At 50.7% G+C, this 18,417-nt stretch overlaps 2 protein-coding genes across 7 annotated transcripts; one reads left to right on the top strand and one right to left on the bottom strand.

The window, feature by feature from the left end:
- Positions 1–372: 372 nt before the first annotated feature.
- On the bottom strand, positions 373–13,668 carry LOC105479758 (solute carrier family 5 member 6). Of its 5 annotated transcripts, none has more exons than XM_011737987.3 (17): positions 13,644–13,668; positions 12,251–12,317; positions 8,008–8,540; positions 7,625–7,690; positions 7,234–7,285; positions 6,777–6,844; positions 6,124–6,278; positions 5,570–5,710; positions 5,240–5,369; positions 4,562–4,650; positions 4,007–4,119; positions 3,587–3,654; positions 2,775–2,861; positions 2,453–2,634; positions 2,128–2,231; positions 1,769–1,884; positions 373–1,356 (listed from the first exon to the last, which is right to left on the bottom strand). In XM_011737987.3, exons 3-17 carry the CDS (start codon positions 8,398–8,400, stop codon positions 1,210–1,212), a joined length of 1,911 nt encoding a protein of 636 aa, XP_011736289.2. In that variant the 5' UTR covers positions 8,401–8,540; positions 12,251–12,317; positions 13,644–13,668; the 3' UTR covers positions 373–1,209. The 5 variants fall into 5 exon arrangements, with proteins under 5 accessions (XP_011736289.2, XP_011736287.2, XP_011736288.2 ...); XM_011737985.3 differs by lacking the exon at positions 13,644–13,668 and adding an exon at positions 12,830–12,964; XM_011737986.3 differs by lacking the exon at positions 13,644–13,668 and adding an exon at positions 12,709–12,775.
- On the top strand, positions 13,013–18,326 carry LOC105479759 (all-trans retinoic acid induced differentiation factor). Of its 2 annotated transcripts, none has more exons than XM_011737988.2 (7): positions 13,013–13,276; positions 13,984–14,105; positions 16,125–16,196; positions 16,278–16,349; positions 16,437–16,558; positions 17,691–17,788; positions 18,012–18,326. In XM_011737988.2, exons 1-7 carry the CDS (start codon positions 13,013–13,015, stop codon positions 18,114–18,116), a joined length of 855 nt encoding a protein of 284 aa, XP_011736290.1. In that variant the 3' UTR covers positions 18,117–18,326. The 2 variants fall into 2 exon arrangements, with proteins under 2 accessions (XP_011736290.1, XP_011736291.1); XM_011737989.3 differs by lacking the exon at positions 13,013–13,276 and adding an exon at positions 13,299–13,840.
- Positions 18,327–18,417: the final 91 nt, after the last annotated feature.

Consider the following 18,417-nt stretch of genomic DNA (forward strand, 5'->3'; position numbering starts at 1 on the left):
ACAGTGTTCTTCACAAGACCATAAAAGTCCAGCTAGAATGTTCCGTTTCTAAAATCAGATGGGAACATTCTTCCTCCAGTTCCAAAAGTAAAAATCTGAGAGCAAAAGGTTCTGGCAAAGGGAAAGTGGGGCCGGAGAAGGGAGTGACTAAGTAAGCCCCAGGGGATGAGAAGCCTTAGGAGAGGGTGTGTATCTTCCACCCTGGTGAGCACAACGCTGTCCCCTGCAGACACGGGGACAGCAGAGACTTGAAGCCGCAGCCCCCCTCCTGAGCACAGGAAGGTGACCTGTACATAGGATGGGACTCCTTATCCTCACCAGGGGATGCAGTGGGGTGGACAAGAGCAGGTGGAGACAGTACAGGAGCCCAAATTCTAGGTCCAATGGTAGTTTTTATTCCCCAGGAATAGATATGTGGGGAAGAAACTCCAAAAGGAAACGGAGCACAGATGACAGAAATGACACCACGGCAGCCTGGCTCAGGAGTCGGGTAGATAGATGGCTGCTCCACAGTGGACCCGGTCATGGCCCTGGTTTCTTGGACCCACATTTGCCCTGTCTCTAAGTGTCCATCTCAGAGGTGGAGGACGGAGAAAGTGAGGCAGAAAACTTGCTTGCTCTACACAAAGGAGACAAATGGACCTTCTATTCCCAGAGGCCCAGGGACACCAAAACCTCCCTCTTCAGAATGGAGGTAGACAGATAAAAATGAGAGGGGCTTGAGTGTCACAGACAATGTGAAAGTAGTAACGGGCTCACTGTGGCTGGCAGAACTGGTACTGAGATGCAGACTGACTACAAGGGAAGCAGCTTTCAGTTTTATGGTGGAGAGTCAGTCCTGAATCGGGCCCTGGGGCAGTTATAACCAGAGTGCTGTTTCTAGCCATTTACTTCAAAGGACTCTGGCTATGTTGAATCAGAAGTCATTATCTTTTTCCCAGAGGATGCACTTCTATCTCTATTTCTGGCATGATCCTGCTCCCTACGAGCCTCATCCTTTAAAAAAAGATTGGCAAGCGAGAGAGAAACGGTGCCTCACAGCTCGAGATGTGACAGCTTCTCCTGCAGGGAAGAACAAGGTCCTTTGGTACGAGCTAGATCATCCAGACCTGTCCCTGCAGAACACATCAAGACTCATCGCTGTGCTACAGGGTGGCCTCTGGCTATGGCCTGGCACAGTGAGGACAGAGGCAGGGTCCTGAGTCAACATCACAGGGAGGTCTCCTGGAGGATGCAGGTGGAGCTGCTCCCCTGATAAGCTGTGTCATCCAGGGCCATGGGCTCCTTGTCTCTGCTGTCCCCCAGCACACCATTCCTCGGCTTCTCAGGAAACACGCCGGTGTCCACGAGGTGGTCCTACAAACACAAAGCCAAAGGGGTGGAACTGGTGAAGATGGACGACAGGTGGTGACAGGATTCACACAGAAAACATCCCCGCTAGAAGGCAGCCCAGCAAGGCTGGGTGTGGGAGGGAGAATGGGGGGAAAAGAGGGAGAGCACAGCACAGTGGGGAGCGCAGAGTGGGCTGGGGAGGGGAGCTGACCAGCCCAGGCTGGGGCTGAGCTCCCCTGAGCCCTGAGATCCTTCTGCCCCACCAAGGGAGGGCAGCCCTGTGGGTAGAACCTGAGACAGCTGTGTGGGGACAGCCTAGGCTTAGCTGATCCTGAGAGGGGCACCGGGGGCAGGAGCAGAGAAAAGGGGTAGAAGGGGTAGAAGTCAGTGGCATCTGCAGAGGGATGGGAGGGGTCACTTGGACATTAGGTGCTACCTGGCCATAGCTCCTGCAGTGGAGCCGCTTCTGCCAGGACAAGGGCAAGAGGGCCAGGAGCTTCGGCAACACTGGGTAAATGGTCGCAGGGTTCAGGGACCGGCCTTGCATTCTCCCTGAAGGGAAACGTGCTTCTGAGTCTCTGCGTGGAACCATCCACAGCAGCGGGCCCCATGTCCTCCCTTGGCCCCCAGATACCCCAGCCCCCACCCACATCCTACATCCCAGTGGAAAAGCCTGACAGCTACTGACACCCAAAAGCTCAGAGGGCAGGAACATTTCTCCCTAGATGGTAGAGTCCCTTAGGGCCCTCTGTTAACCCCTCGGTGCTCGTCTGCACCACAATCCCACACCCTCACCAGTGAGTAGACTGACAATCAGGCCCACCACAATGACTGTGGTGGAGTTGTGAGCGCTGTACCATAAGTAGGACAAGGAATAGAACCGCCGCAGCCCTGTAGGCCTGGGAAGAGCAGAGGGGAAGACAATTAGCAATTCATTGGCAGGGCATTCCTTGGGCACCAGTTTCTCCTTGCCCGCATGGTCCCAGGGTCTTGGGACCCAATACCCAACATTTCCCTGGAGCCTCTGGTGGCCCATCCCTTAGAAGACCCCTGTGAAAGCCCTCAAACTCAAAGGAGGGCTTTGAGAAAACAAGGGGAAAGACAGCAAGCCCTGCCTTACTTGGAGACGGTAGTCAAGGGCATCAGTGTGGTCGCAGTGGCAACGGTTAGATTGGTGGGCAGGGAGAAGTTGGACCCATTAGTGGAAGAGGGTGGCATGCTGGAGCCCATGCTGGTCACGATGCTCCCGATGCCAATCCAGAAGGCCATGACAAGTCCAGACAACAGGCCCACGATAGCACCCTGACGAGACATGGTGCACACCTGTCACAAGGCCAGCCCTGCCAGCCCTCGCAGCAGTCCTCAGGTCTCCTGGTGAGAGCCCTGCCAACCCACAGGCCCATCCCGCTACACATGACTGTGGGTCCAGATGCATCACTCACAGGAGGGTTGGCACACGGAAAGAACATTCCAAGGCAAAACAGTCCCAGCAGCGGTCCCCCAACCATGCCAAAGATGCTGATTGCTGCCTAGGAGGACCGGGCAAGAAGAAAATAAAAAAGAATACAGACTCAGAAATGCCCATACTCACCATAGAGCACAGCCACCCGCCATGGCCTTGGAGCCCCACTCATCAGATCTATCTCTTCTATGGGAACAATCAGAACTCCAGAGGTTGCCGGGCAGTGGCTCACGCCTATCATTCCAGCAGTTTGGGAGGCCGAGGCGGGAGGATCACCTAAGGTCAGGAGTTCGAGACTAGCCTGGCCAACATGGTAAAACCCCATCTCTACTAAAAATACAAAAATTATACAGACATGCTGGCACATGTCTATAGTCCCTCAGCTACTTGGGAGGCTGAGACAGGAGAATCACTTGAACCCAGGAGGCGGAGGTTGCAGTCAGCCGAGATCGCACCACTGCACTCCAGCCTGAGCAACAGAATGAGACTCCATCTCAAAAAAAAAAAAAAAAAAGACTCTAGAGGGCAGGAAAGGCTGATGGGGGGCTGATGGAGAGGGATGTGTTTTGGGTTCTCCTCTGAGGCTCTCTCTTGGCCTACAATATCCCAGGAATGACCCTGGGTCCTCTGGCTGCTTGGAAGTCTGTTCACAGTAAAGATGGTCCATCAAAGGGGAATCTCTTACACCTGGCCCCCGGTCATTCCCCTCAATATAGCTGCCCTTCTCAACTTCCTGTTTCAATCAATCCCTTCTCTCCCTTAAAATCGCTTCCTACCCTCTACAGTTATTACCTGCAGCACAGGTCCCATCTGGGAGGAAATATAGGCCATTCCTAGACAAAGTAGCCCATAGCCAAAGGCTGGGGGTAAAGGAGAGGAGAGGAAACAAGAAGGTGTGAGTTAACACAAGCAATGGAATAAAGCAAGGCTCCCTGCGCAGCCAAACTACCATCTCTGTCTCCTTTGACACAAAAGGCATATTACATCATGCTGCAGCTTCCTCCCACCAAGTCCTCACTCCTATGTGACTCAGAAACCTCCCTAGGACATGCCTTGAGATGTAAACAACCATGCATGCAGGGAAGGTTGTGTGCCTCGTTAGGCAAGTGCTGAGCCCCGAATAAAGTGGGTGTTTTACAGCAGACTGATGACAGTGGTCAGGGTGTAGCTTAGAAAGACCCAGACTGAAGAGATGAGGAAGCATAACCCCACCGAGGCCTCTGGAAAGCATGATGGCCCGGGCTTCAGAGAACTCAGGGAACCAAGGTCGAATCAGGTCTTCCATCGTAACAGTTGCCAATGAATTAAAAGCAGAGGATATAGTGCTGAAAAAGAAGAGGATGAGAAGTTGAGCGAGGCAAAATTGTCAGCTCTGTGGGACTCTGTGGAGGAAATGGTATCCTAAAGGGGAGATGACAGGTACCACCAAGAAACCTCCTCATAGTTGGACTTGACACCACCTCAGAGCGGGCCTGGAAGGCAAGGACACAGTCCTTTTTTGAATGTGGATATGGGTTTCATTTGAGCAGATCAATTTCTGGTACCATAAAAGAACTCTTAACCAAAACAGGGGTATCTCTTAAGAGAAAATGTGCTCTGGCCTACAAAGATGAGCTATCCCTTGTCATCCACACAGATGGGACAGACACAGTGAGAGACTCACTGTGACTGGGACTCCCCGTCCGCCACCACCCCGCTCCACCCATCACCTTGTACCCAACAGGGGTCAGGTGCACCAGGTCTGAGGGAAATGGTCAAAGGGGGTACCTGAGGGAGCCGCTGAAGAGGCAGGCAATGAAGAGCCCTGGCAGGCCCGGCAGGCCTTTCAGGATATCCATCACAAAGTACAGGACGAACTGCAAGCAGAGCGGAGGTGCAGAGCAGTCATCAGAGAGGGGCCTTCCCAGGGCCGGCTCTGCAGAGAAGCTCCCTTTGCATGTGCACCAGCGAGTCTATTGAGACTGGGTGCGTTAGAAGGGAAGCCAGGGCCTGGGGCATCTCTGCTGACCCAAGTGTCTACACATTAAGTGGAGAGAAAATGGGCTCTACAGAGGGAATGACACAATTCGCCCGCAGCTCTGTTTCTGGCTACCAGTGTAACTTCTGCTTACTGACTACCTCATTGAGTCTGTTTTCTCCTCTGTGAAATGAGGCTGTTAGAGGTTAGGTGAGACCAAGTATGTGACAGCTCCCAGCAGATCACATGGAGCCCAGTGGGGAGTCAGTAAGGGTAGGTCCTCACCCCAGTAGGATGAGCACTGTGGTTAGATGCTAGGGACCAGGATCCTCACATGCTAGATTCCTAGCATCTTAGAGTGGGAAAGGATTTTACAATCATTTCCCACCCAGGGTGGGAGTCCTTTCTATAGTCAGTCCTTTCCTACCTAGACACTCCCATTGTGGGGCCGGGCCTGCCCTCAAGGGAACAGGACAGGGCCTTCTCACCTGGTCTGGGGCTGCCTGAGCCTGCTGAATGCTCATGGGATACTCCTGGTAATACGTGAACATGACCAGGCCAATGAGGCTGCCCACGCAGAGGGACACCTGCTGGAAGGGGAACACTGCATAACAGGAGCTGCAAAAGATGTCGGTGCCAGGAGGAGAGCCGGCATTAACAGACGCCCTCAGGCATGTGCCCCTGACCTCCAGAAAGGAGACCCACATCCTGAACACAGTGGATATGTATGTACTCTGGCATCCTGCCCCACCCCAATTATCTCTGGGGAACCCCTTCCCCTAGACCTTGCTCTGCTCCCTTCCTGTCGCTGCACTCACAGCATAGCAGCCTTCTCCGTGCGGGAACTGAGGTACCGCTGCACCTGAGCCTGGTTCACCCCGTATAAGGAGAGCATCATGAAGACACCCCCAATGGCCAAGGTCCAGAAGGTGTGCCGCACAAAGGGGTCCGGATTCAACCTGTAACAGACACCACCCAGTCATTGTGCAAAGCCCCAGAGATATAGCCTTCCTGCCCTCTTGGCAACAGGAGTCAGTGACAGGAGAGGAGACACCACTGCTAGGGCCAAGGGGATGACTGAAGGCAAGAAGCTGGGTGCACTCAAGAGACAGCACAGCCAGTTAGAGGGAGGCTCCATTCTTCCACCCCAGCCTCGTTCCAGGTACTCATCCCAGGTAATGTCCTGACTCTCCATAAACACTAGCCGAGCACCTGTAATCACCCTCCCTCTCTGCAGGACCAGTTTCCCGCTGTCTGCTGTTACACCTTAGGCTTCCCAGTTTGCACTCTGCTTACTATAGCCCTGAGCCCTCTAGGATGGGCTCAGCGCCCAGGCACTGCAGACCCCAGCCAGGAGTAGGGGTATACTTACTCAAACCCAGAGATGCGGCCGTGCTGGGAAGCCACAGCCCACACATGCCCCAAGCCGCCCACCTTGGCTGACCCCACGGTGATAACTGCCAGCTGCCCAAGGAACATGACCACTGTCTGGAACACATCTGTCCAGATGACGGCCTTCAGCCCACCCTGCAAGGAAAGCACAGCAAACCTGCCAGAGGCCTTCTAAACCCAGCTCGTCCAACCCGCCTTATTGTTGTTCCATTTTGTTTTGTTTTAGGCTTTTTGCAGCCGGAAGCCAGTTTTTAGTTTCTATCTCTGGTGTTAAGTATAAAAGAGAGATGAGGAAGGGGCTTTACTGACCCAATCAGAAACAGAAACTAAGAACCCATGACTATATTCTCTCCCTTGGACACTCCTGAAACCATCCGCTCTAAGGACATGCTACCAGTGAGGGGACTCTCCTGCCGTTAGGCACGTAATTGCTGTGACCCTGTTGACATCATTCCCATCCCATCCTCTACCTTCACATACCACCCCCACTGCTAAATCCTATTTCTTACCACCCTAGAATTTCACCTATATTCTCACCTATATTCTCAGCTTATCTCTTCTTTTCCTTCTCTTCCCATCTCCCCTCCTTACTTCATCCCTTCCCCTCCCCTCACCAGGGCTTACTGCACTTACCAGAGCTGTATAGATGGTACAGACAATGCCTAGGGCCAGCACGGACAGCCACAGATCAAAGCCAGTCACTGTAAGCATAGAAGCCACATTTTTATCCCTGGAAAAGGGTTCCCCAGGGGAGAAGCCCTGGTAGGGCAATCGTGTCATGCCACAGAGATAAAGCATTTGGTCATTAACAATGAAATAAATCATTCACCACAATGGAAAAAATTGTTTGCAGAGCTCCATCAAAAGGTGCTGATTAACCAGTTCGGATAGGCATGGTAACACGTTACTAGCTTTCAATAGAGGTGGACCAAGCCTTCCCCTGGTAGAGACCCACCCAAGGGCCCAAGCAGTGAATTAATTCCCCATCCAAGGTCAGATTCTTTTCCGTACACGCTCCTCCATCTGCCTCTCCCAAAGGTGCTTTCCTAGCCTGCCATGGCTGAAAGCCAGGGGCGCTGTGACTCCTCACCTGCATTGAGAGCCAATGACGGAGCATAGAGCACAACTCCCATGTAGATCACCTGTTGCATGTGGAAAAAATGTGAGGGGGCAGGAGGAGGGTGGGAAGAGAGAGGAAGAAAGATGGGCCTCAGTGCCAATATGCCCATGGCTTCCCCTCACCTAGGCGCACTTCCCTCTTCCTTCTCTCAAATTCTGGCTTGCTGCCACCATAGTATCTGTGCTGGAATTAGAAGGCATGGGCAGCAGGATGCCTCTGGGGGCCTCATAGATGCTGACCCTCTAGCAGGAATTTCAATCCTGCCAGTCTGAGAGCAGGGGAGACTCCAATTCCCGCAGCACACTTGGGTTCAGGTCCCCCAACATGCCCCAGGCTCGGTTCCTAGCCTCATTCTGCTTACCATCTGAAAGATGAAAGTCACAGTTCCACACACTCGAACAGTTTTATTGAATCGAAGCTCCAGGTACTGGGTATACAGAAAAAAGATTTTCCTCCTGACTTCACCCCGACAACTCACACACAACTTCCCTCAAGACGCTCAGGAACACGAGGGAATATCCAACCCACACCCACTCTGAGTCCCACTCGGCACAGCACCCTCCTCTCCAATCCTGCCCCTACTCCTGACATCACTGAGAAAGAATTACAAACACACAACTGAGTTTTCTGTCCCTCTCATTAGGTGGAGGAGGTCTAGGGTCCCAGGTCCTTCCTATGTCCCTGTTCCTCCTCTCCACTCCAACCCCAGTGTCCCACGTGCTTCTCCCTTCCGTCCCTGCTCACCTCATAGGCACTGGTGAGATGCAGGCGGTAGAAAACGGGGATGAAGATGTGTGCAGGTATGAGCAGCCCCAGAAAGTAGCAGCAGCCCAGGAACCAATACTGGGTCCCAAATCGGTAGATCTCTGACGGCACACCCAGGATGGCCACGGCTGACTGGAAGGTGGCCAGCAGGGACAGTGCCACCGGAAGGCAGCCCATTTTGCGGTTCGCCATCAGCAGCTCACCAACAGTATGCCGGCCCCAGCCACGACAAGCATGGTAGAGCCCAATGGCAAGAGAGAGAACCAGCAGCAGGACGAACACCACGTAGTCCACGAGGGAGAAGGCGGGCATGCTCACGCTTGTGCCCGAGGTTGGGGAAACGGGGGCTGAGGTGCTCACCCCTACACTCATATCCTCACTGTGTCTGTGATCTGCAGCCAGCTGCTGCTCCAGGGCTCTGGGGCAGGGCAGGGGCGGATGGGTGGCTACAATCTGGCTCCCAGCCACAGTCTCACAGTCTTCCTCCACGGAACGATACTGTCCAGGGTGAGCTGCAAAGGAATTAGCTCTTAGTGAGGCCTATCTTGCCTTGGTAGCCATTCACCCTTGGGCCTTGTACATCACATGCCATCAGAAGTGGACCAGTCAGCATAGGGGTAGCCCTTCAAGGTCTGGAGGCCCTGGTATGGGTTTGGTAGGGGACAGAAGTGAGGGAGAAGCATCAGAGTGAGACAGCCAGGAGACAATATAACTTGGCCAGGACCTTGGAGTATGCAGAGCTGTGAAATTCAAGAACCTTCTTAGGTCTCCACCCGAGTACCAAAAGAAAAATAAACTCTAGCCTAAGTTTCTTTGCAAAATTTCCTGACCCCACTTGAAGGCACAGACCCAGTCACTACAATACACTAAGCCAGCAGAGCCCAGCCTGGCGCCACAGCCCAGCAGGAAACACAACATGGAGACTAATGGCAGCAGGGCTTCCCCTACTGACCCTGGCCTCAGCCCTCGCTTCCTGAGATCCCCAGTGTCACCCTTCTAACTGATCATCAGTGAGACTGCCTCTGTGGCAGCCACAGACTCCATTTCAGGCATCCCTAGGCCAACCACTCCAAACCCCTTTCTTAAGGTTCTCCCCAACACCACTAGATAAGCACTCGCTGCCACCCACCTCTCAGCCCCTCTACCTGCAACACCACAGTCAACAGCAGATGCAGCAAGAGCGGCTGGATTCAAAAGTGAGACGGGAAAGGTGAGAGGACATCATGCTGGAGTCAGGGTTTCAGAGTTACGATTCTCCGTTTTGGAGAGAAGCAACCCAGCCAGGGAGCTGAGAGGCAAAGGGACCAGCCAAAGAGAGTGGTTGCATCCTGCTGGGGACAGACACCTACCTGGAGAAGCAATCCCTGTTCTGAGGCAGAGTTGCCTGGAGCTGCAGAGGCTGAGGATCTGGCTCTATGAGTAGCTGAGGTGAGAGATCAGGAACTGGGGGTGGGGTGAAGCTCAGCAGTCATTTGTTCTGGCCCCTTCAGGGAACCAATCGCTATGTTCCAAATGGCCCTATCACCCTATGGCCCCAAACTCCAACTCAGCCCTAGAGGCTCCAGAACAGGGAAGAGGGAGCTCACATTCAACAGCATTCCTAGATGGATTAGGCTTTCAGCCTAAAGTACTCTTGGCACTCTGTGCGGAAGGGAGTTGGAATGAAGGAACTGAAAAGATGGGAAAGTTGAAAGTTGATTTTCTAACTCCTACACAAGAAATGTTAATCCTCCAAGAATACACCATAATCCTCAGAGAAAGAGGGAAGGGATCATAGTATTTAAAATCTTAAATCTTTGGATACCACTATTACAACCAACTCCCCACCACTGACTATTTCACAGATAAACACACTAAGGCTCAGATGGTTCGAGTGACCTTTCCAAACAAAAGCACAGAGCCTACTATTGTTAGAGTGTAAATTAGAACCCAGGTCTAGGGATTCACCATCCACCCTGTCTGTTCTCCATGTGTATCGCATTATCTTCAGAGGCAATCCTCCGGGGTACTTACTGGTATGGGGGAAAAACACCAGAGAATGCCATGTAGTTAGACAGCCTAACATGACAACAGTTAACATTTGTTGAACACCTGCTATGTAACCCAGCAGTGTGTGAGGTGCTTTATAAACATTAGTAGTAACACATAATGAAGCTAACGCTTTCAAAACAGCATGTCTCAGGTTAAGACATGAATACTCTACAGTTATCACAAGAAAACTGAGAGATTAAATAACTTGCTCAAGGTTATGCAGCATGGTACAAAACAAGAGAGAAAGAAACAGTGCCGTCTGCAGCTATGACAGGTGTTCACCAACGGCCCTGTCCTCACTATTCCCAGAACCAGGGCAGGAGCACAGTGTTGTAGTCAGTCATTCACAGGACATAGTTTAGATTTCAGCTAATCAAGAGACAGACTAACATAAAGTGTGTCTTCTGCTTTTGCCCACTAGGAGAAAGATTAGGCTCTCTTTCGGCTCTCCCACAGTGTGTTCTTGGGCAGACACTGTCTGGCTGGCAAGATATGGCCTCATGCAGACTAAACCTGAACTCTGAACCTCTTGGGGCCAATAAAGAGGGAAAATAAGAGCTGGCAACTCTTGGATCACATGTCTACAAGATTCCCAACAGGCTTAAACTCTGGTTTAACCTAAACATGCCTTGGGCCTTTGCACATTGCAACACCCTGAGTTTTCTCATTGTCCTTGGCAAGTTTTTGCTGCTATGATAGAGATGATGGGAACCACTGGGGAGTAAGAGAAAACATGTCTGCTGTGTGCAAAGAACACAGAACACTATAGGGTTAGTGGTATAGATAGGTAGGTGGCCAGAGACAGGAAGGAAAGTCCCAGTGTGGGAAACGGAGGTACAGAAATAAAGACACTCTGCTGATGGGACTTCCTGATAAAATTCTATTTGCATGATGTATGGAGAATTCTCATGGATGGCCTGAGAGAGCCCCAGGGAAGACAGGAAAAACCTGACCTAGCAACAGACCAGATTCTGAGAACAGATCTATGGTTTTCTAAAAACTCTACATTGATCCAAACCTATGGACTTACATTTCTCCAGAAAGAGGGGGGCCAAGAGGAAGAGCTAGCTGTTGTTTCACTACAACTATAACACACTAAGGCACAAACAGCAGATTGTGGGAATGCCCCTTTTTTTTTGGAGACGGAGTCTCACTCTGTCACCCAGGCTGGAGTGCAGTGACACGATCTCGGCTCACTGCATACTCTTCATACTGAGTTCTTCAGTATGTTACTCTTCATACTGAGTTCAAGTGATTCTTCTGGCTCAGTCTCCTGAGTAGCTAGGACTACAGGCATGTGCTACCGCACCCAGCTAATTTTTTTTTTTTTTTTTTTTTTTGGTATTTTTAGTAGAGACGGGACTTCACCATATTGGCCAGGCTGATCTCAAACTCCTGACCTCACGATCCGCCTGCCTCGGCCTCCCGAAGTGCTGGGATTACACGCGTGATGTGGGACCCCTTTTAAAAACCCGAACTCGGCCAGGCGCCGTGGCTCACACTTGTAATCCTAGCACTTTGGGAGGCAAGGCGGGCGGATCACGAGGTCAGGAGATCAAGACCATCCTGGCTAACACGGTGAAACCCCATCTCTACTAAAAATACAATTTAGCCGGGCGCGGTGGCGGGCACCTGTAATCCCAGCTACTCGGGAGGTTGAGGCAGGAGAATGGCGTGAACCCGGGACGCGGAGCTTGCAGTGAGCCAAGATCGTGCCCCTGCACTCCAGCCTGGGCGACAGAGTGAGGCTCCTTCTCCAAAAAAAAAAAAAAAAAAAAACCTGAACTCACTTTGGTCACACACTGCAGTGGATCATACTGACTCCTACAAAACGCAATGAGACCACTGCAAGACTAACTGTTCCAAAAAGATTCCCTCAAAATCTATCCTGGAGCTTATAATTCCTCAAGGTGTGAAAGGCTTTAGGGGCCCTCAAAATGCTACTAGCTACTAACACCTTAGAAAACTTGCCAGTGAGCTAAACGTAAACCTTTCAGGAACTTCCAGGCAGACACCATGGGGGGAATGTGGAAGGGAAGCATGGGTCGGCTACTCGAGATGATCGCTTGGGTTGGCATTAAGGAGCTTTTTGGCTGGCCCTAACCAACACTGTCACTCCGGGAGCAGGGATCCCCTGGCGTCCTTCAGTCAGGGCGCTGGCCCACCCTGGGGCAGCGACGCACTCCCTTACCTCCGTGGTTTAGTCCGGGCTAGGAAGATCCCTTTGTGCTTCCTGAGATCAACATCGCACCCTTTTCCTGGGAAGGCAAAGAAAATGAATTAGGGAAGCGTCTATCCCGCTCCTACCTCCTCGCCAGGCTCCGGGACGCTACGCGCTATCAGGATTGAGGTGAAGGGGACTACGTGCCCGGGGCGATCCAGGCTCCTGCCCTCCCGCCGGAGTCTGCGATTTGCCCTTCCCTCCTCCATCACCCTCACCCTCGTTCTTTCCTGGTTTCCTGCTTCCCTCTACGCGGCGGAGACCACCACCTTACCGCGCACACTTCGTATCTTCTCAGTCCCACGCCGGAGGCCGGCTCGCTCCGCCCCTCCCCGCCCCTCCCCGCCCCCTTGCCCCTTTGCCCCCGCCCCAGCTCAGACGCCGCTCCCTGGGGCCTCTCTGCACCGTCTCACGCTCTGCAGGCCCACCTGCCCGGTCTCCACACGTGGGTAGCCAGAGCCGGGCCGCTGCGCCCTGGCCGGGAACCCGCGGGGGCCCCGCCCCCTGCCCGCCCCCTGCCCGCCCCGCTCGCTGCGCCGCCATGTTTACTGAGGGCGGATGGAGGAACCCGAGTCTCTTCGAAGGCGCGACCTTGGCTTCCGGACGCGGGGAACACCCGGCTGAGGGAGCCTGCAGTCGGCTCTGGGAAGCCGCGCGGCGACAGGGGTCGCCTTCATTAAAGGGGAAAAGGAATAAGGGGTAGCCAGTGTCCCCGAAAGAGGGCTGGGGCGCATGAAGACCAGCGCAGAGCTCCGCGAGCAGGAGAAACCCCCAGCCAGCCCCAGGGCGAATGGACCGGGTCGCTTAGGCCACGCCCGGGGAAGAGGGCCTGACCCGCTGCGGGGCGGGGCCGCGGGGCCGGGTCGCGTGAGCACGGGAGAACTAAGGGAGCGGAAAATGGCGCCTCACGGCCCGGGTAGTCTTACGACTCTGGTGCGCTGGGCTGCCGCCCTGCTCCTCGCTCTGGGCGTGGAAAGGGCTCTGGCGCTACCCGAGGTACAGAAGCAAGTTTGAGGTCGGGCTGAAGCAGGGTCGCTCGCCAGCCGTGCGTCTCGCTCGCCCGCGGCTCCCCCTTCCCCTCGGCCGGCCTGCGGCTCTCATTTCGTCCCTGACCCTTTCCGACCCTGCCCAGCCGGGTCCTGTTCCCGAGTGCTCACGTCGTGCAGGCCTTCGGCGCCCCAGTCCTGCCAACTTCCAAAGATCTGTGAAACTTGATCTCGTCCTTAATTTTTGAGTAACTTTAAGTTATTTCTACAGACGGGTCCTCTGGCTCTTGTGAAAGCTCTCTACGCCCGAACACCATATATCGTGCAGTGGTAGGGCTGTACTTTGTTTTGTAATGCTTGATGAGTTATTTACCTACCTCCGGTCCTTTTAAACCAGGCCAAACTGGGACTTGAGAAGTCTTTGCAGAGAGCATAATAAATATGTTTGAATAGTGATCTTCAGAGATGAGGACCTTCCCTGGCTGATGTCTGGTACTGAAAGTGTCTGGAGAGCTGATTCGGCGCCGGACTCTAGGGGAAGACATGGCATCTCCTAGCCTAGCCTGTTACAAGGGTAGGACACGAGCCATTTATCCATTTATCGGCCCCATGTTAGAGGAATTCTGGAAACGTGTACTGGCAGTTAATTCTTGATAGCCGTTTGTTCTTTTCTTGGCTTTTCTTTCAGGAGTTCTAATGTTTCTTTCTCTTCTGCAGATATGCACTCAATGTCCAGGGAGTGTGCAAAATTTGTCAAAAGTGGCTCTTTATTGTAAAACGACACGAGAACTAATGCTGCATGCCCGTTGCTGCCTGAATCAGAAGGGCACCATCTTGGGGTGAGGGGAAGACATCCCTAGATACTGGATACAGGCCATTCCTTAGTCTGGCTGCTTTTCTACCCTTATATTATTTTAAGAATCCACCTATTATGGTTTCAGCTGTAACCATCACGCAAATGTCTACCAAAACTAGATCTCTTTAGTGTCTTTTTACCTTTCCACACTCCAGGTACATGTGAGTACCTGTAGCTTCCTATTAAGCATTTCCTACTGAGTGCACCCTTACTTCAAACTCAAAATGTTTTGCTTCCATTCTCTTCTTTCCTTCATCTACCTAAATACCTCTCTATATTAAGCTTTCAGAAAACCGACATTTTTCATTATCACTCTCTTGCTTTAATACCACAGTTAGTAACTGTTGCTCTCAGGACAAAATTCAAACCATTAACTACCATACACTAGTCCCAACCCCCTTTTCCAACATTATTTCCAATTACTTGTCCACTGAAACCTCCATAATGGTCCGCACCAGCCAGATTTGCCTACCCTCAATGGCATTCCATCTTTGTTCAGGCCTCTCTCCATACCTGAAATTGCCTTCCTCCACCAAATTAGGACATATCCATCCTTCATTTCCAACATCTTTTGTGACTGTTTCCTACTACTATTAAGTTCCAGAGTAATACCTTTTTTTAATTATTATTTATTCATTTTTTTGAGATGGAGTTTCGCTTTTGTTGCCCAGACTGGAGTGCAGTGGCGTGATCTTGGCTCGCTGCACCCTCTGCCTCCTGGGTTCAAGCGATTCAGTAATACCTTCTTAAAAAACTTTCTGTAATCTTTAGTGTCCACTCAAATATATTTATACACTATCCTGTGGTTTCTTTTATATTGTAATGTTTACAGTGCTTTTATTTTGGGCAGCGGTCTTGTTCCTCTAACTACATTGTAAGCCACTCAAAGGCTAAGATACTGTGTTATATATTTTTTAACATTCTCCCAGTGTTTGCAGTTTGTAGGGACTCAGTAAATATTTGCAGAATAAAGGAATGGATAGCAGTTGATATTGAAGAAAAAAAATAATATGGCATGATCCAGCAGTTTACAACCAATCTGTGGTAGAAAATACATGTGGAAAAAACTTTCATTTATGTGACTTGCATTTTTTTTTTTTAATTTAAAGGCTTTCTGTGGATCTGAAAATCGTAATATGAGATTCACTAATGTAGACAAGAAACACAGATTTCTCCCAATAGATGCATAACCGATTAGAACAGTGCTGGCCAATAGAACTTTCTGTGATTATGAAAATGTTCTGGGCCAGGCGTGGTGGCTCACGCCTGTAATCCCAGCACTTTGGGAGCCAAGGCAGGCGGATCATGAGGTCAGGAGTTCGAGACCAACGTGACCAACATGGTGAAACCCCGTCTCTACTAAAAATACAAAAATTAGCCAGGCGTGGTGGCACGTGCCTGTAATCCCAGCTACTCAGGAGGCCGAGGCAGGAGAATTGCTTGAAACTGGGAATCAGAGGTTGCAGGGAGCCGAGATCATGCCACTGCACTCTAGCTTGGGCAACAGAGCAAGACTCCGTCTGAAGAAAGAAAAAAGAAAATGTTCCATATCTGTACTAACCAGTACAGTAGCTACTAACGTGGTTATTCCATTTGCACTTGAAATATGGCTAGTGCAAATGAGACACTGAATTTTTTGGTTAAATTAATTTTTCTCTATAGAGTGAGGGTCTCACTCATATTGCCCAGGCTGGTCTCAAATTCCTAGGTTCAAATGATCCTCCCCGCTTGGCCTCCCTAAGTGCTGGGATTACAGGAGTGAGCCACTACACCCAGCCTAAGGTATATTAACTTAAATTTAAGTAGTTACACGTGGCAAATGGTGATTCTATTGGATAATGCAGAATTAAAATGTCTACCACAGCTCCTAGTGTGTGACTCTGAACACAGCTGTGTTCAATTATTATTAGCTGAAAAGGGGGTTGTGTAGTCAAATACAAACCGTGCTGTGGTTGAAGAAAAAGAGGAACACACAGTTATATTGATTACTTTATTTCCTCAGGCTGGATCTCCAGAACTGTTCTCTGGAGGACCCTGGTCCAAACTTTCATCAGGCATATACCACTGTCATCATGTAAGTAGTTAGGTGCCTCCCACCCAAAAGGCTAACATAGTGTAGGTTGATGGGAAGGTGCTAATATTGTGTGCTTTGCAGAGACCTGCAAGCAAACCCCCTCAAAGGTGACTTGGCCAACACTTTCCATGGCTTTACTCAGCTCCAGACTCTGTGAGTAAGGGTATGGGGAAGAGAATCAAAGAAGGGTGATGCTGTGAGTTTAGCAACTTTGCATGTTATGACCACATTTCTCTTTAGGATACTGCCACAAGATGTCAACTGTCCTGGAGGAATTAATGCCTGGAATACTATCACCTCTTATATAGACAACCAAATCTGTCAAGGGCAAAAGAACCTTTGCAATAACACTGGGGACCCAGGTATGCTGTCTTACCTCCAAACTTCTGGGAATTGTCTTTTCTCCCTTGTGTTTTCCACTTTAGATCAGAAAGACAAAGTTACTTAAGTGCCTTTCATTCAGAGTTCTGGGGGTCTAACCCCTTTGAAAGAAAAGATATCTTAAGATATATTATTTGTCTCACACGTGTCCGTGTAAAGAGACCACCAAACAGGCTCGTGTGAGCAACAAGGCTTTATTTCACCTGGGCGCAGACTCACAGGGCTGAGTCTGAAAAGAGAGTCAGCAAAGGGTGGTGGGATTATCATTAGTTTTTTTTTTTTTTTTTTTTTTTTTTTTTTTTTTTTTTTTGAGACGGAGTCTCACTCTGCTGCCCAGGCTAGAGTGCAGTGGCCGGATCTCAGCTCACTGCAAGCTCCGCCTCCCGGGTTTACGCCATTCTCCTGCCTCAGCCTCCCGAGTAGCTGGGACTACAGGCGCCCGCCACGTCGCCCGGCTAGTTTTTTGTATTTTTTTTTTTAGTAGAGACGGGGTTTCACCGTGTTAGCCAGGATGGTCTCGATCTCCCGACCTCGTGATCCGCCCGTCTCGGCCTCCCAAAGTGCTGGGATTACAGGCTTGAGCCACCGCGCCCGGCCCTTATCATTAGTTCTTACAGGTTTTGGGATAGGCGGTGGAGTTAGGAGCAATGTTTTGCAGGCAGGAGGTGGATCTCCCAAAGTACATTCTCAAGGGTGGGGAGAATTACAAAGAAGCTTCTTAAGGGTCGGGGAGATTACAAAGAACCTTCTTCAGGGTAGGGAGAATTATAAAGAACCTTCTTAAGGGTGGGGGAGATTACAAAGTACATTGATCAGTTAGGGTGGGGCAGAAACAAATCAATGGTGGAATGTCATCAGTTAAGGCTATTTTCACCTTTGTGGATCTTCAGTTGCTTCAGGCCATCTGGATGTTTACGTGCAGGTCACAGGGGATATGATGGCTTAGCTTGGGCTCAGAGGCCTGACATTATTGTTACTGTTTTTATCTGTAATCTTCTTTCCTCTTCCTTTATCCTAGCAATGATTGAGAGACTCTAAGTTGAAATAGATATTTGAGAAATATGCCTAATGAGATGTATGCAGTGATGTTCTCTCTTTCTCTCTGGCTCACAGAAATGTGTCCTGAGAATGGATCTTGTGTACCTGATGGTCCAGGTCTTTTGCAGTGTGTTTGTGCTGATGGTTTCCACGGATACAAGTGTATGCGCCAGGTGAGGAATTAGGCCTTCTAACTAGGGATACAAGGAATGCATAGAGCAAGTCTTCTCAGAAAGGAGATCCACAAGACCAGGAGCTAATACAAATTACCTATAGGGGGAAAACTATAGAATTGCCCTAGACGAGGTGATAGGTATATTAGGAAAGAATTAGGTGTGAGGATGTGGCCCTCCGTGTAACGTTGTATGGGGATGTTTTTTGGTCTGTTGTTCACAGGGCTCGTTCTCACTGCTTATGTTCTTTGGGATTCTGGGATCCACCACTCTATCCATCTCCATTCTGCTTTGGGGGACCCAACGCCGAAAAGCCAAGACTTCATGAACCACATAGGTCTTACCATTGACCTAAGATCGATCTGATCTATCTTAGCCCAGACAGGGAGCTCTGCTTCCTAGAAAGGCATCTTTGGCCAGTGGATTCACCTCAAGGTTGAGGCCGCCATTGGAAGAGGAAAAATTGCACTCACCTGGTGTAGACAAATACCAGTTCCCATTTGTGTTGTTGCCTATAATAAACACTTTTTTTTCCCTCTCTCTTTCTTTTTAAGGAAAGGCGCCCTGCCTTTACGTGTTTCTTGCTTGGGGTGGGAGGGACTGCTTTATGGCAGCCGGTTTTTTCAGGT

The sequence above is a fragment of the Macaca nemestrina genome, chromosome 13 (genome assembly GCF_043159975.1).
Source record: "Macaca nemestrina isolate mMacNem1 chromosome 13, mMacNem.hap1, whole genome shotgun sequence".
NCBI lineage: Eukaryota > Metazoa > Chordata > Mammalia > Primates > Cercopithecidae > Macaca > Macaca nemestrina.